Source organism: Papaver somniferum, chromosome 7, assembly GCF_003573695.1.
Source record: "Papaver somniferum cultivar HN1 chromosome 7, ASM357369v1, whole genome shotgun sequence".
Lineage (NCBI taxonomy): Eukaryota > Viridiplantae > Streptophyta > Magnoliopsida > Ranunculales > Papaveraceae > Papaver > Papaver somniferum.
Window position 1 is genome coordinate 231,217,194 of NC_039364.1, and position 17,819 is coordinate 231,235,012.

The 17,819-nt window shown below is 35.5% G+C and overlaps 1 protein-coding gene and 2 pseudogenes across 1 annotated transcript; 1 reads left to right on the plus strand and 2 right to left on the minus strand.

Annotated features, from left to right (window-relative positions):
• Window positions 1-550: 550 nt before the first annotated feature.
• LOC113296099 lies at window positions 551-2,143 on the minus strand (annotated as a pseudogene).
• A 5,251-nt stretch (window positions 2,144-7,394) lies between these two features.
• On the plus strand, window positions 7,395-12,242 carry LOC113293470 (DDT domain-containing protein DDR4-like). The gene is made up of 11 exons (XM_026542099.1): window positions 7,395-7,875; window positions 7,977-8,087; window positions 9,129-9,215; window positions 9,305-9,345; window positions 9,431-9,512; window positions 9,786-9,892; window positions 9,993-10,149; window positions 10,223-10,315; window positions 10,491-10,614; window positions 11,078-11,120; window positions 11,340-12,242. The coding sequence occupies exons 1-11, from the start codon at window positions 7,693-7,695 to the stop codon at window positions 11,872-11,874; spliced, it is 1,563 nt and encodes a 520-aa protein (XP_026397884.1). The 5' UTR covers window positions 7,395-7,692; the 3' UTR covers window positions 11,875-12,242.
• Window positions 12,243-13,286: 1,044 nt separating this feature from the next.
• Window positions 13,287-17,408, minus strand: LOC113299803 (annotated as a pseudogene).
• Window positions 17,409-17,819: the final 411 nt, after the last annotated feature.

The following is a 17,819-nucleotide window of genomic DNA, read 5'->3' on the forward strand; positions in this document are numbered from 1 at the left end:
AAATATGACTGAATACGGAGTTATACATATTTTGTGGTAGATGCATCATTCATTATACATCATTTTTCTTCTATTGGTGTGTTATTTTTTTTTAAAAGTATATACATTGTTTTAATGGAATTAATGGATGCATGAACCAAAATATGGTTGCATAACGTGTCATGCATGTTTTGTGGAGGATGCATAATGAATATGTATTTAGTTTCAATTTTTTTGCCGAAAAGAACAACCACCTTCAATATTTAAATTTGATATTGTTGTTTGTACGTGTTGTGTAGATCTCTTTAAAATTCTTTTAACGAGGTAAAATTTGTAAAATTCCAAGACTCGGATTTTTAAATACACCATATTTAAGTTAGCGTGCCAATTGTACCCTTGAAAAAATAGGAGCAGACGAGTTATGTAGACAATTTTCATAATTTCAAATAATTATGGGTGTCACAAAACTGAAAAATATTTTGCATCTGACAATAGGATTTTTTTGTTCTTAGGACTTAGCCTAGTTCCCATATATATATTTACCAGCAAAGTAAAAATTTAATAGAAACAACTATATGTGTACTAATTGGAGAATATTGACCGGAAAGCAAGTCGATGAACCTCTAAAACATTCATTAGCGACTTCATAATTTACTCTCTGAACCTGATGAAATGCGTCCCAATACAAATGAGCATTTCTGTTTTTGCAAGGCATATGATTTGGAAGACAAACAGTGGTGCCATTTCCTCCAACCACGCAACATGGTGTATTTCCTCCAGAGAAACCTAAAAAATGTTAAAAACAAAAATTTGTTTAGTATTTAGAACGTTCTAGTAAGATTTAAAGGTCTCAAAATAAAAACGACACCTATATAGAAAAATACCAGGAGAAACCGTAAACGTACCATATGTAAGTGGAAATATGTTTTGTCGATGACTCTTATCAAAGATATTACCACGAACAAATATAGAGCCTTTCAAGGTAGAAGTGAGTTCTTGAATCATACTTGGAATTTCATAATTGTAAATCTTAATCATAAGATTAACACTTTCTAAGCAAGGGGTAATTGGTTTTGGATTAGCTGCATTTATAATTGCTGGTAAACAACCAATTGGACCCAATTCAAATATCACAAATTTCCTTACTCCTAAGTTATACAAACTCATTAGATGTTGTTTGAGTGTTGATATCAAGAGTGCTCCGTATTGCTGAGGAGTATATGTATTGCTACTATTGTAATTTTTTGGTTGAAGATAATTGTTAATATAGTCATTGCTACCAATTGAGAATACAAATATAGACTTAGACAAGTAGCTGGAAATCTCTTCTTGAGTGGAAAACGACTTCGGTAAATCGGTTTTGACAGTTTGATTAAAGTAATTGACTTGTTCTTCCAAGCTCAAGATGTCTCCCTACAAATTCAAAAGTAATATATAAATGCAGGGTAATTAAACATGTTAAGCATTCCTTTCAAAGATGACCCAGCGAGAACTGAGAAAAATGTCTCTTACTATTGCAGTTCCTGATTATGGAAGGATGCCAGCTGCTCCTGATGCATAATTTATACCGGTGGTTGTTTGGCTCCTCTCCTCTTCGGATAAACTCATATATGGTGGTATGTATGATAATCCAAGCCATTTAGCTGCCAAAAGAAACCAAGTAGATAAATCACAATGTCTTATATATGTGTTAATTAACAAGGTACATGTTTGGTTCGAAATACAACTCTAAACGTCAGACATAACCCATGCATGAGGATCTAGTAACAAATATTTCTTTAAACATGTGAATTCTAGTATGCACAAATACCTAAAAAGTCTACGACAGTGTATCCATCGGTGAATCTTCCAGTGGCTACTCCATTCGGGAAATCGACTCCATAAGGTGTGTAATTGACTTTGGCTGATGTTTTAAGATAGTTGTTATTGCCACTGTCAACCAAAGAATCACCAAACACATATACCGCTGGTACAAGTTTATTTTTTGCATGTACTGATGCAAGGCCTTGGCTGGCTGAAGAAAATTGACAAGTTTGAGCCAAAAGAAAAGTATAGAAAAGGATGAACATACTAGAGAACTTCATGATAACAAGGTTACAATTAATGTTTCTTGTTAGGGTTTGTGAATGCATGTATAGTTTTTCTAAGAGGTGTTATACATAGGGAAATATATCAAGAATGAACGACTTAATATTGGAAAAACTTAATTGAACATTCTAGCTACAAGTTTTCAAAAGTTGATTTGGTAGTGAAATTATTAGTTTATTTCTTTGGTTATAACAACAACACTTAGAAGCAAATAAGAATGGGAAGAATCGAACAATTTGAACAAAGAATATATGGAAATAAAAATAGGCTTAAAACAAAAGATGTGAAGATTTATTGCTAAATTCAATTAAGTTATCATTAAATAACAAAAGCCTTTTATAGGCTAACATTTCCGTTGAACACTACACCACGAATAACATAAATTCCTAATATTTCGGATCTAATAATACTTAATCAAAACAGTTAACAATAACCTAAATACCAGGACTAATACTACTTACATCCAAATACCAAATCAATTAAAGAAAGTAACACAAAATGCGTTTACTATTTAAACGTCTATGACACATTCAATTTCCAACACCCTCCCTCCATAAATGCGTAAACCACATATGTTCTTTTTTTTATCATCATCAGTATACCAATCATTATCACATCATATCATTATTCATTATCATCATCATTTTATCGTTACAATAAAATTACATTTTTTTCATCATCAACGGCTCCCATACAAAAATATGCACTCTTCTCTTTTGGTTTGTCACAAAGTATTTTTCTCTCGATATGACCGAATTTCTTACAGTTATACACTACATTGACTTTTTTCTTGTTTTCTTTGAAATAACATTTTCAGCAGCATGATTAATTCTTTTACAAATTGAACAAAACTAATTTTCATTATTCTTTGCTTGAAGTGTTTTATCTTCGAATCCAACATCTTCCAACTTGTTTAAATCTTTGCTCAGATAACCAATAAGATCATTAAAAGTATATTTTGACAAATCTTTGACTTTTCAATGGCATCAACAACATTTGTGAGGACGAGAACGTAATACCCTTTTCACGATTTTTTGATTAGAAATTACTTCACCATAAGCCCTCATCGTATTAACAATCTTGATAACTATTGAGAGAATTATCGATTAGGGACGCTATGCACAATATGAAACCTACACAAGCAATTTATGCAATTACCAAATAAGACTAAAATATTATCAATCACACAACACCAGAAATCTTATGAAAGATCCTTCCTTGATACTTTGATCATAGTATATATACTGACCAATTCACCAATACTAAAGACATTGTAAACAAAATTTACTTCGTAAGTTATGTTTTCAACAAATACTTACCTGAAATAACAAAAGATATAAATGAAACAAGTCAGGTCTGATGTTACTAACCTCGAACTGAAGGATGGTGTTTTTGTTGTTACCGATACGTATTTAGGTTCTTCGTGAGCAACAAAAGAAAGTCCCAAAATTTCTATGTTGCGAGTCTAATCGACGAAGCTGACCCCGATAATCAAATCAAGCGACTATGAATTATGAAAATAAATTTGACAGCCAAACTTGACATACCGACGCTTGGTGGGTTCAATCAAATAATGCTAACAAGATCTAAATAAGATCGTTTCGAAACCCAAATAAAAACATCAACCCGAGTATTGTATTTAGAGCTGGCAAACGGGCGGGCCGGGGATGGCTTGTTACGGGTTCCACGGGTACGGGTTAACACAGGCGAAAACTTGCGGGTTGTTATTCTTCACGGGTAGTCATTTCTTCAACCCGCGCCCGTAACGAGTAAAGCTTGCGGGCTCACTGGTTAGCCCGGTTTAATTAATTAAAAATAAAAATAAAATTTAATTAAGTTAATTTGCGATCCTGAGGTCCATATCCAGCCATTATCTTCATCAAAAGACAAAAATTATCAAACCCTGACATCTCAATTCTCCTAGTTCTTTGATCAAGAGCCATATAACCTCAGTTTCTCCATTGTTCTTCTCTCTTTCTCGGAAATCTCCATAATCAGATCAGGTGATTAAACAAAAATATCAAAAAACTAACACAAACCCAGAATCAAAAACCAAAAGACAAACATAACCGAGGTATTAAAACCTCAGAGCTATTGAGGAACAAAGGAATTAAAAACCGAGTAGCATTTCTATCTCCGGAGCCTTCACGACCACAACAACACTTTCTTCAACTTCAATCCATCATCCAACTGCATCACCTTTTTCTTCTATAGAGCATCATAATCACAGTTCAACCACGAGCTCAAAATGGAGTCATCATCGCCAGTAAAAACTCATCAGCAATGCAGCAAACTTCATCGATTACAGCAGCTAACATCACAGACTAGAGCTCCATTCAAGCTCGAGACTCAAACCTCAATGGCAGCAGCAAACCACTCCGTCATTCACCACTGCATACCCTGTTAACCTTAGACCCTATCAAGCTTGAAACAACAATTTATGTTCCATCCTCGTTAATCTGCCCGCATCACCACTACACCCATAGTTCAAGTCCAAATCTCCAAGCAAATCTGTAAATATCACAAAATCTAAATCAATTAAGCAAATCAAATTTCAACAAAAAACCCGATTTGTAAAAATGATTCAATTAAGCAAATCTCTATTCAATTTAAACAAATCAATACCTTTTCCAGCAAATCTTTATTCCTTTAAATTCAAACTAAAACACCATTTCAAACAAAACCCCCAAATGTAATCGCTGTTTTTGAGAGAATTGAAGCAATTGGCTTGAATCTCAATCCGAAAACACCACAGATCCCCTTTCAATTCACGACTTCTTCATCTTCTTTTTACTTAATTAACTTCAATAACACCATTATTATTACTAACACCAACTGAACATTTTACCTCAACTCTCTGTCCCAATCTCACCATTATCATCTCTAATTCTCCACCAGCCGAAGAACGCAGAAGAAGAGAAGGAGTAGAAGAAAAAAAAAAGAGAAGAAAGAGAACGATGTCTATTCATTCAGTTTTAGGTTTAGCTTTTTATACCTTAAACGTAGGGATAGGATTAACCCTAGATAATCCAACGGTGAAATTAAATGCAGTTTATTAATTATTATTATTATACACGGGTTAGTGTTTGACCCTTTTTACGACCTATAAATAACCTTTGCTTTACTAAACTGCATATTGACCACAACTGTTCGTCGGCTCGAACAACAAAAATAATTAACCCCGAGAATATCTCATTGGTAAATCTAGTTGTTGGCCATAAAAATTAATCGACGTTGATACAAAACTTTCATAACTAATAATTTTATCTGATACACTAAAAAAAAAAAACATATTAGTCGGATTTTATTTCCTATCTCCCGACCAAGTAACCAACACACTGTCACCTAAGAAATCGTAAATAAAAGTAAGTGGTTGAACTGTGGGAACACTTATTTCATTTGCATTGGGAATACAGACAATACAATTGAGGTATGATTAGCTCTAATAAATTTTAATGTTTTTTCATGTTTTACTTTTTGTCCTATTCATAACACTATTATCTATGTACCATAAATAAGGGATATATGGAAATATTCATCTAGAAAATTGGACTCCGCCTATATATTGGTACAGGGAAAAATGAAAATTCCGCCTATATAATAAGTACGGAGGGAGTAGATAAAATGTTCCGAGAATTTTGGTGTCTTCTTAAAATGATTCTTTTTTGCCAAGTAGTTTTTATATCATTTGTCAAAAATTAATCCAATGAAATTATCCTAACAGTGTGATAAAATTTCACAGCCTACTTAAAACCCATCAAAGATTAATCTAATGAAATTACCTTAACCAGTGTGATGAAATTCACAACCTATTTAAAACAAACCTGTTATAGGGGCGACAGGTTTTATTAGATGGGCGGAACTATGATAGTAATGTCCCTCTAATTGGTTAGGGGGTGTCCAAATGGTATTGTAAATTGTCTAGATTACCCTCCCCAATTTTTAACCTAAATCAAAGCTAAATTGAAAATTTGTTTTCTTTTTTATTCTCTTCTCCTCCACCCATCAACCGTAACCTCCATAAAACTGAAAATTTTATCGTCTTCGATTAATCGGCGATTCGAAAATTAATCAAGCTCAATGACTTATATGAGGTATGTTTTGAAAAACCCAGTTAGGGTTTAGTTTATTTTGTTCAATTTAAGTTTAATTTCTATCAAAAATTAGGGTTTTAGATGAAAATTAAAATTGAAATTTCTGGGGTTATGTGAGTTACGGTTGATTTTAACTCAATTACGAACCGTAACTGGAGATTTTGATGTTGTTGAACTATTACCAACCGTATGTTCTTATATATGAGAATTTTCTTCAGTTACGTTTTTTTTCAACCGTAAGTGAACTTACGGTTGATGTCGATACCATAATTACGAACCGCAAATAACCCTGAAACCCAAAGTTCAGAAAGGTCACCAATTACGGTTCATAACTAAAATTCGAGATGAACCGTAAATACTGTTACGGTTGGTAACCATTTTAGTTTACGAAAGTTACGGTTCGTCTCGAGTATTTGGTTATCAATCGTAACTGGTTTTACGATTGGGTTTTCCCCAAATTTAACCAGTTACAGCTGGTAGTTCATCTTTTACGGACCGTAACTATGATTTACGGTTGGTTACAAGCAAAATTCCAACCGTAATTAGTTCTGAAAATGTAAAGAAATTGAAACAAAAAGCTAGTTGGGACTAATTTAGAAATATATCTGGTCATTTTCAAGCACTGGTTCTTCACTTTGTTGGTTAATTTCTTCAATTGATTGAGATTGACCTTGGCCTTCACTTTGGGTTAAAACATCTTTACCATCTCTATTTTTTTTTTAAACTCTAAAATCTGATTTTATTTTGATTTAGAGTTAATTGAAGTGAAACTTAATCATTAACACTAAACTAGAGTATCAATACTAAACTAGATTATAAACCCTAAACTATGTAAGGATTAATTAGTCATTTTCAATTTTTTTTGGATAAGGGACACTTGAAATTACCATGTAATGACCCTTTTTGTCCTATTAGGGGCCTCCCCTCTAATAAAACCTGCCGCCCCTATAACAGGTTTGATTTAAAACCCACATCTTTCACAAGTGTAGAAGCATTCAGGTATTTTCATCTTATCAACAACAATATGGGACCATGCAATTTCACATTTTCACTTATAAATTTTGTGGGTACAAAATACCCATGTGTAATAGCACTTCAGGCATACTTTTTTTTTTTTTGGGTTTCTCATACTTCAAAAAAGAAAACCCTCTTCTTCCTATACTCGTTGGGTAATGAAGGGACACCCCCTTGGTCGCCCCTTGCATACATGACACATGTGATGCGAGTTTAGTAAAAACTAAAAAGTGAAATATGGATAGATGAAATCAATGAAACCACAGAGGTAAAACATTAACCATGGTTAAATTAAACCGTAAAAAGGGTTTGATTTTCTTATAAGGCGGGAGTATCTCTCTATTTCTTTCCTTCATTTATTTCTCTCTTTCCATTTTAGTTACCTCTGAAACCATAAGAAAACCCTCATTTCTTCTTCCTCAAAATCAAAACCCTAAAAATCTCTTCTCACTTTTCAACTTTTTGTTGGAAGATCTAATCGTTTTCTTAGATCTTTCAGCTTATTGTTACCACCACCATGACCGAAAAGCGCGGGAGAGGAAAACCCCCCAAAAAAACTGAAAAAGAAGATGAAGTAGAAGTGATAGAGGTTGAAAATGAAGATCCGGCGACTGAAAAATCTGCACTTTCTGAGTCGCAGATTGCTAGGAACCGTCTTCGTGAGCGATGGGAGTTAGCTTCTGTTCTTAATTTCTTACAAGTATGATTTTTAGGGTATTTTTTTATTTTTGATTTTTTTTCTGCATTTTATGTTTTTTTTTTTTTGGATTAATTTGGTAATTTTTGATAACGTTTTTGTAGGTTTTTAAGCCTGTTCTTGAGATTGATATGGAAATATCAGCTGAAGATATTGAAACGGGTCTTATTAGACCTAATGATATTCTGTCTCAGCTTCATATTTCGCTATTGAAGGTACATTGTTTCGGTTTACTTCCATTTGTGAATGAAATTAGGGTTTCATTGTTTGCTTTGGTTTGTAGTAGAATCTATTGTGAAAAAGGTATTATTACCTGTTGAAATGTTCAATTTTTTATAATACTTTTCATTTGTGTTCTCTGCAAATGCATGGTGGTGAGAGTAGTACTTGTTTTCTGAAACACCTTGTAATTCGTTATGGTGTTCTTGTGGTTGCTGAAGAGCAATGTTCATGTGGTGATTACGTCCTGTGATTGGAATTTGGGAATTCCCGAGTTTGCGGTCTTAAGGAACTAACATCAATTGTTCTGTACTAGTTCGCTAATAGGCAATAATTCTAATAACTGGATACACTACTCCCAGTAACAACAGCAAGTACAGAGAAAGACCTATATTGATTTTGAAGTATAAGACAGCATTAACTACTTTATCCTTATGAGTCATAGCACCTCTTCTTTTCTCACTATTGTGGTATAAATATGGTAGATTTTAATTTCACATGTTTGTAAACATTTTCTCGCTATCACTTAGTTAATGAACTTAAAAGGATGTCAAATAGAACTTTGCCAGCCGCTAATTAAGGTAATAACAACTTATGGTTATTTAAGTAGATCTGTTACCACTAATTTTTTATGTAACACCATATAACCAAGACCTTGGTGCTTCTTTCTGCCATGATTATGCCCCACTACTTGTAGGTGCGCTAAATTATGCTACTGATAACAAAAGACTTGTCAGGCACTTAAGGCGGTGGTCACCCTTGAGGAAATCCATGGGGGTGTATATATTCTTGTAGTCTGAAAATTGTAGTGTGGAATTTTTTTCTGATGAGTTGTATATCTTTATTACATATCCCTTGTGCTAAAAAGGTCCGTTTTCTACTAGTATTGTCTTTGTTTAATATATCTGAAAGATAAAAATAGTAACTTTTGCTTTCAATATTGAAGGCTTTGTGTTCCAAAAAAGTGTTCTAACACATGCAACAGACTTCAACAGTTACCTTAGTTTATTTTGAGCTGACATTTTTCTTTTTACTAGGGAATACCACCGGTAAGCAAAACGTTGACTGATCCCGATGTATGGGTTACAATCCTCTGTAAGAAACTGGATGAATGGTGGCAATGGGTAGGTCATTCTAGAGTTACTAAGTCTGTAATTTTGATCTATGGATATTCTCTTTTGCTAAGTTTACTTATTTGCTTTTGTTGGAACAGGTGGCTGAAGGGAAGTTTCCACTTGGTGCATTTCATGGAGGGTAAGCTTAAATTCTTAATCTTTTTAGTCGTATGTTAATTCTTTATTGTGGCCCTGATGTCTTTCTGTTGGTCTTGTTTATGCAGGGAGGAGATTTCTAGATACAAAGACCTTGACCCTACAGTTCGTCTAGTTATCCTGAAAGCGCTCTGTGAAGTCCGTGCTGATGTAAATAGATACTTCCCACTTTTCTTCGTGTTGAAGTGATTGGTTTTATTGCATATTTATTTTGTCGGGAATAGTGCTCTCTTGGTATGCTATAATTATGTTTGTTGCTTCACATGTTGATCACTGATGCCTTCTTACCTATCTTGTTTCCTACTTTCCAGTCTGGTTATGAATTGCTTGAAAATGGTGTTTGTCAAGCTGGAATATATATTAGCGACAGTATAGTTTCCTTGTATAAAGTAAGGATGATAACCTTCTTCACTTTTTTAACAGCAAAATGATGCATTGGATTATGTTCATGACGCACTGAAAACTGGAACGGAGGTTTCTACTTTCCGTAAGGATCAGATAGGAGAAAATGGAAAAGGAACTGCTTACTGGTAATTTCTGAGTACCGGCTTATACTTCAATTATATTGTATGCATATTTTATGCTGAGCACCTGTACCTTATGTTGAGTTTCTTTGGTATCTTATTAAAGGTACGATGGAGATTCAGTTATTGGTTTTAGGTTATACAAGGAAGTAACAAGGGTCAACTATACTCCCAGAAAAGGAAAGGGACGCTTAGCACCACCACCAAACAGTTCTCAATGGGAAACACTAGCGACCAACCTCGAGGAATTTGGGAAAATATCAGTAGGTGCACATACTTGAATTGTATTTTGAGGCAATTGTAAAAACGTTTTTAATTTTCTGCTGGTAATGGCAGAGTGAACTCTCCTCTAGCAAGGTTCTGGTGGAAGCAGCTGTGGGAAAGGTTGTTGAGAACGATATCATTCCTGTTCTTGTGAAACTTCAGAAGGTGAGTTTTTGCTCTTGCACCGGTTACAACGCTGAGTATCATTTTCTTTGCGGATAAAGTGAAGGTCCTGAATAATTGTCGGAGGCTTTTGAAGATAAGCATCTGCATGGTTATCGCTTATGCATTATCAGTTCTATGTATGTGTCTTTTAGCCTGTACTCTTGCTTTTCTGCAGAAGAAAGAAAGGGCGTTGAAGCGCCAACAAACGCAAGTAATGCTTCTGCATGGTTTATTAAATTCTCATCATATAGGGGCAAATCGTCCCCAGCGAAACCGTAAACCAGTCAGTTACACATTTGGTATGTACAGATTTCCTTGTGTTTTCTGGAGACATTTTTTTTTCTTTTTTTGTTTTTGTTTTTGTAGCCAAGCGCTATATTTCTCATTTGCTGTTAATACACTCCATACAACAACATCAAGGGCTTCTTGTTCTTACTTAATCTGTTAAAGTAGGTTTAAACTAATTAGCTATTTGTTAAAAATGATTAAAGTAACAACACTAAAGAGTGAACTGGATAATAAGAGCTACAGCAGCAATAGTTAGCATGATGGTCGACATGTATTGGGGAAGTCTAGTATCCCTTTTGAAAATAGAAGATATGTCGATTAATTATTTACTTGTGTCATTGTTGCGGAACTGTTACACCTGCCACCATAATTTCGTTTTTGCTTTCAGTTATGCATTGTTCATTATGTATCTATTTGCATGTCATTTCCATGTCTTAACAAGGGCTTCTCTAAACATTGGTTCTTAATTGCCAGATGACTATGACCAATCTATTGATGAAGCTCTACAGATAGGGAGGTAAGTTATATGCAGCTTTGTTGGTACATTTCCATCTACAAGTTTTGCTTGGTTGCAGCCGGTAGTGATCGTCTCCTGTGAAGATTATATCATTTGCTGGTGAATACTGCAATTAAGGCACACCAGATGTCGTGATAACTATCTCTTTTTACTGTACGAAAGACTGAGAAGACTCCAATTCCTCTCCCTGACTGTTGCAAATTTTGGTTTGTGGATCAGGACAAGCAATAGACGTCGAGAGCAGAAAGAGGTTGAAAAGAAAGACGGTAGCCAAGAAGGCAAGCAGGGTTCTTCTAGTGACAGTTCTGCAAAAAGTAGTAGCCTCGTGGAAAAAGTTGGTGATGTTGACGACAAAAATGATGAAGAGGGTAATACTGAAGACGAGAACGATAGCATCAACGACATTGATGATAAGTTTCAAGGAAGTGGTGGTGAGGATGACAGTGATGATCACAACTACGATGACAAAACTGACGAGGAGGATAATGATGAAAATGAAAACGACAATGATAATGAAAGTGATGAAAACTTCTGCGGTTCTGAAAAGGAAAATATTGGTCATGATGCGAGGACCCGTCTTAGAAATCGTCCACAAAAAAGGAAAGGTCTATCAGCAAATGATATTGTAAGCTTACGCAGAAGTAAGAGAACAGCAAGGCAGACAAATATGGAGTCAGGAAATCATGTTAATTCTAAGAGAACGTTGAGGTTAAGACACCCTGGTAATACTAGGGACAATCCTCAAGTTGTCTAGGACTCCGAAGATGAGAACTCGTAAGGAATTCAATGAGCATAGTTTTTTGGTGGTGAAATTTGTCTCTCAGGCTATCCTTTATGGACCTAGGGTAGAGAGGAAGAAAAAGAGAATAGAACTCGCATCTGATGAGTAATTTTGAACTGCACCAATTTGTCTTCCTTAAGTTTCTTATTATCACAGGGAAAAACCAAAGCATTTCAGCATATTTTGCCTTTGTAAATCCATTGCCACGGTGGGCTTTTCAGCATATTTTGCTCGCTAGAAGTACTCTCTAAATAGTTAGTTTTTTTTTTTTTTGGAGCCATAAAATAGTGAGATCTGGCTTTTGGAAACTTAAAGCTCAATTATGAAGTTAATATTGAGAACTGCCTTTTGCTCATTCTATTGAGATTTGTCGAGAAGTTTTTCAATTTCGATATAGTGGGGATCTGGTGTTTCATGTTTGACCTATTGGCCTTTACTTGCGTGACCTTGGGCTTGAGAAGCCTTGAATTGAGCTCACTTGAAAGAAAAGAAATCTATTTTAAGGGAGGCTGCAATATAATTCCTTGATGAATTGCAAATAGTTATCTAATGCATAGCAAATGGTTATCATGAAAAAAGAAAGAAAAATGCAAGTAATTCCTTGATCAAATCACATTACCATATTACTGTTCACAAACAAAATTCTAAAACTATTTACTTGTCCATTTGATCAACCACTACGACAAAATGAAGAATACATCGATTAAGAACCGTCGAGATTACTATAGTACCGGTGATAATAACATTGATCTGAGTTTGAAACTTGTCACCACCCAATTTTTTATTGATTAAAAAGAAAAAACTTGAAACACCCCAGCAACCAATTAATCATCCAGGCGCAACTTCTGTTGGGTAAGAATAAAAAGAACGAACCCACTATTTTTTGTTATTTTTGATGGCTGAAATAGGGTATATTCGTTTAAAGTTAAGTTCTTTTGGTTTCAGGTGCACCTACAGCTGGGTCGTAGTCAGAATTTCATAGCCGTAAACCTTTCCACGTCTAGAAAATGAATTATCCTGACGCTTGGTTCCTAGCCAAATTAAGAACAACCAGGTATTTTAACAAACACCTATACCTACCTACGACTAGGTCCAATGATGACATTACCTAGCGCCCCTATATTCCATCGTGCGCCAACACCGTATCTCCTTTGCACCAGCGCCACCTACAGCTACGACTTGGTGCAATGCCAAGCTCTTTTGCAGAGCAAGACCCATGCGTGTTCCTTGGTACTTCAATTACCCTTGGTACCATGAACATCCTGTAGCCATTGAGATGATATAATGGGGAACAAAATCTTTTCAATCTTGATGAGATCTGACAGTTTTCAATAACATGACAAGATGGAGCGCAGGAGTTCCAGAAGGAACAGAAGAAAATTTAATGGCTCAAAAATACAAAATTTATTGCTCTTAAAATTGTGAAGCAAAAATTCATGTCAGTACTACTCCAATATAAGTTCTGCAAGCAGGTGTTTCTGAATTAACCCTTACTCTGGCAGAAGAGTAAACAACCAACTAGCAGAATAATTAAAACCCTAGGTACAGAAACAAACTACTTCTCTTAAATTGAAGCAAAACTGTCCACCTATAGAATCAAATTCAGACCAAGGTGGTTGGTTTTGCAAGAAGATTTTTTCTGAAAATTCTACCTCAAGCCATGAAACTCTTCTCTGAGTTGCTGGCCTTGCTTTTGGGGCCCCATACAGGGGTAGTCTCGAGGAGCTTATGTGGAACCAATCGCCTCTCCCTCTTTGAGAGCTTGCGGAAATTGTGTACTCTTTAGTCTGGCTATCTCAGCCTCCTCTTCAGGGGTCATCTCTCTAACAACAACAGTTTACCTACACTCTGCTCGTACCTTCATTCCAGATCTTCCCTTTGCGTGATATGAAACTCTCTTTTTGAACAACCCTTTTCCTACAAACGCCTCGGCTGTCACACAACAATATGGGAAAGTATTATTAGCATAGCTATTTTAGCATCTCTTAATTAGTGTATCAAAGGAGAAGGAAATGGCAAAGAAAGAACAAAAGCAGTTCTTGCAATTTACTTACCAACTAGGAGCCGATCTTTATCCAACCCATGATTATGAGTTGCATTGGCACGGGCTGAGTGTATAACCTGCATGAACAAATATTAGTTCAAGTTGAGCAGTGTCACTCGTATGATTGACTGATAGAATCAATACCTAGCTGTCACTATTACATCACTTTCATACACCCTCGAGCAATAAAATTGGAATGAACACACATCAGTGAAAATACAAGAGCTTGAAATTTTAGCAAAATCACAAAGGCAAGGATAGAATGTGCTCATTTGCAATGATCTGAGACAGCATAAACTGTGAGTTTGTAAAAGCTTAAGAAAATTAGTGGCGAGGGATTTCACATGTGGCATTTGACAGATAATTCCTAAAGAATGTAAAACAGTACATAATGGTTCCTCCGCTACCTCGCTACATTCAAGCATAAGTTTAATTGAACAGTTACAAGTTTACCTGATAGATGGTCTTTGACGCTCGCTTTACTGTAAGTTGCAGTTGCAACAGAGCATCTTCCACTCACATTCCACGAACCAATGCAGCAACCAGATTACTTTCTTGGGACTCTGAACCGCCACATACTATTGAGATATTACAAGGTTGCCTATTAAAATGACTTAACGAGAAATTACATAAATAGCAGGGATGTATGGAATGAGGCACCATTATTGTAAAGCAAACTACAATCTAAATACCACGAGACACATGTCAGCAACGCATGGAGCTGTTCGACCTTGAAAGTGGTTGTACAAGACCCAGGGCGTCACTTATAAGTAGCAATGAAGGACCTATTATTGTAAATCAGTAGATTTCTAAATTGAATATCTCCGTATGACTAGAAAGTAATCATGAGTATCATTATGGTTTTTGAAATATAATCTCCAATCAGGTATCATCTCCAAATTTGAAATAAATTCACATCGAACAAGATACAAATCCATACACTCAAACATAACAACTCCATACCTGTTTTATGTCCTTCAACACCGCCTGAACACTGGCACGTTTAGGGACCACGGCTTGGGTTTCAGTTGTCCCGTCACCTATTTGCAAAACAGGTGACGACAGTGGATTTGCTACAGGCGTCTGGTCAGAGGATGCTTCTGAAAGCAACTTCCTTGAAGAAGAAATTCCCTGTAATTTAAATTTAACAGTATGCCAGTATAAAAGAAGGAACAAATTAGTTGTAGGATTTAGCGGATAGCATGAGTGGTTGCACCATGCAACTCTCTTAAGGGGCAGCTTACTACCATTTCTCTTATTTTAATAAACTGAACTACGGTAAATTAAGAAAAAATAGTAGAGCAAAAGCTGCGGAATGTAAAAGAATTTGAGGTTTGGTGGAGTCAGTTTGTTTGACACACAATCGTAATGAGAACCCTAGATAAAGTCCACAAGTTTTGCATATTTAATATTTGTCAACCATCTTCAACTGTACATAAACGTCATACACTAAACTGATCCCGCAAATGATGTAAAGAACTTTGCACGCAGTAAGCTTATAACATATATAACAACATAGTAACATGCCGAAGCATAATCTTTATATGAGTTTTTTGAAACTTATATAAATGAACTAAAATATTCCTAGAAATTGTATCTAATGAAACCAAGTACTCTACCCATTACCATCTTGGAGCATATTCAGTTTCCTTAAACTAAGAAATTTCATCATTAGCATATCCATGTTAAGAGGATTGCGAGTAACATTAAGATTATATTACCGATTGCTTCAGATACTGGTGAAGAGGCCTGAGAATGTTTGTCGGAGATGTGTTTGATGTTCTGTGTAGATAACAAAATTGACCTGCAACAAAAACCCATGTTACAAAACCATCCTATTTCAAATGAACAACAAACTAGCATTCCAGCAAAACATACTAAAGTAGTGGATGTACCTAAAGTAAAAGAGGCATTTATACGAGCACTTGGTAAACTGAGTGGCGGACTACAACATTGCTCCAACCTTTTACCCGCGTGGCGAATGATAGATTGTATATGTCTTTGCCAACCCCCCATGATTGCAAAACACTAAGAACAACTCTCTTAATCAACAGTCTTTAACAAGATACGCCACCCATCTATACAAAAAAAAAAAAAAAAAGAAAGAAAAAGAAATTACAGGTCAAGTACAAGGAACTGAAGATAAGAATCACTAGATGACTGCTGCCGCAGTGGGGGGACGACTAAGAAACTAACCAGACCGAAAATCAAGAAAGCAACATTTGCAAAACAATCTGAATTTAAACTACATTGGCAAAACAATCTAAATTTGTACGTAAAAACCATCATTCCTATCTTTTCTCCCACAAAACCCACCACTATTGACTTCAATCCCAGATTCTATCTTTTAGGAAATACACATACAGCAACTCTTTCACTATCAAATCAGCCTACCAAGCCCCAATCTTTTACAAGAAGAATTCAACGCCGATCTTTACTAGACTCCTAGTATATTCAGCACAACAATTAATGAGGTAGAATTCAATGCTGATCTTTACTACACTCCTAGTAAATTCGTGCAGTAAAAACCTTGAAGTTGACACCATCACAAGAGAGGAGCAAATATATGGCATATACAACTCACAACAAACAACACTTCTAACCTAATAAGTCATAGGCATAGTTTACTTCATTTTTGCTAGTCCTGGGAAACTTCAATTGTCAGAGCTTGAGACTCAACTTGAACAGAAAGTCACAGACATAAGTATCGACGGACAACATAAGGCGAGCACTGAATGGAAGGAAAGCGGATTGAAGAATGGTCAGAATTCCATATTCTGGGCCCTCAGTATATAAGTGCATATCAATTCCCATAAACTACAGTTCAAAATGACACGGTGGTAAACATGTTAGCCTTCACAACTTCCTGGGCAATCAAGGAATTCAAATTTGAAGTGATTCTTAACTGTCACACACAGTTAAGCCACAAACTTAAACTAGCAAATTATCGAAGTATAATGCACCTCAGGATAGGTCTCCCCCTGTAATAGGTAATTAATGCGGAAATCCAGAGTTCCAATGACATTTTTGAGCATCGCATTGAGCGAATTCTCGCATTCGTTTCTAACAGCAATTATGCACATGAACGGTTGTACAGTCCGCTCCTAACATCGCCTCTTTATATCACATTAAACAAAAGGTAGTATAAAAACATGGGTTTTCAATCAATTGGATTTTGATCAAATGAGTTAAGAAGTACGAAGAAAATATTGGTTGATCGAAGGAAGAGGCTAAAGCTAGGGTTTTAAAGTGAAAAAACAAAAACCCAGACTTTTTACTTTTAGATAGATGCATTAGATATAGAGATTGGGAGAGAAAAAGACTTACGCAGATTGATGAAGATGGGAGATTCGATGCTCTATAGGAGAAACCACAAACCAGATCTGAAATGGAGAAGAAGAAACTGAGAAATACGAAAAAGGAGGGACAACAATGGGTTTAGATCTGAGTGAAGACTGCAAATATTTGCAACTCTAAAACCTCAATTATTTATTCTAATATTTTTAGCGTAAATGTATGCACCCACACTATAAAAGTGCTCGCATCTTTGTTGGAGCATTACACTCCTTTTACACCCAAATTCGGCCATTACCATCAGCAACACATCAACATCTTCTAAAGATTTGAACGCCTAGACAAATAAAGCTTCCACGTTCAACGGGTGAGGAAATTTTCGCTTCATATTTGCTGAAATAAGTGTTTTTTAATCTCGCTTCCTATTGACCGAAATAGGCATTTTTTCAAATTTTTGTGAAATGAGCCTTTTGGCGAGGACACTTGGTAACGTATGATTGATTTAAAAATAACAGAAAAAAGATTAAAAATAAGAAACCAAATTCAATATTTAGGTGAAGACACTTGACAATAGATGATT

What these genes read in the sequence shown, in the direction of transcription:
- LOC113293470 (XM_026542099.1), top strand. Translation starts at nt 7,693, where the DNA reads ATGACCGAAAAGCGCGGGAGAGGAAAACCCCCCAAAAAAACTGAAAAA. An exon ending in TGGATGAATGGTGGCAATGG is followed by an intron (nt 9,216 to 9,304) that starts GTAGGTCATTCT and finishes TTGTTGGAACAG; the next exon opens with GTGGCTGAAGGGAAGTTTCC. An exon ending in GAAGCTCTACAGATAGGGAG is followed by an intron (nt 11,121 to 11,339) that starts GTAAGTTATATG and finishes TTTGTGGATCAG; the next exon opens with GACAAGCAATAGACGTCGAG.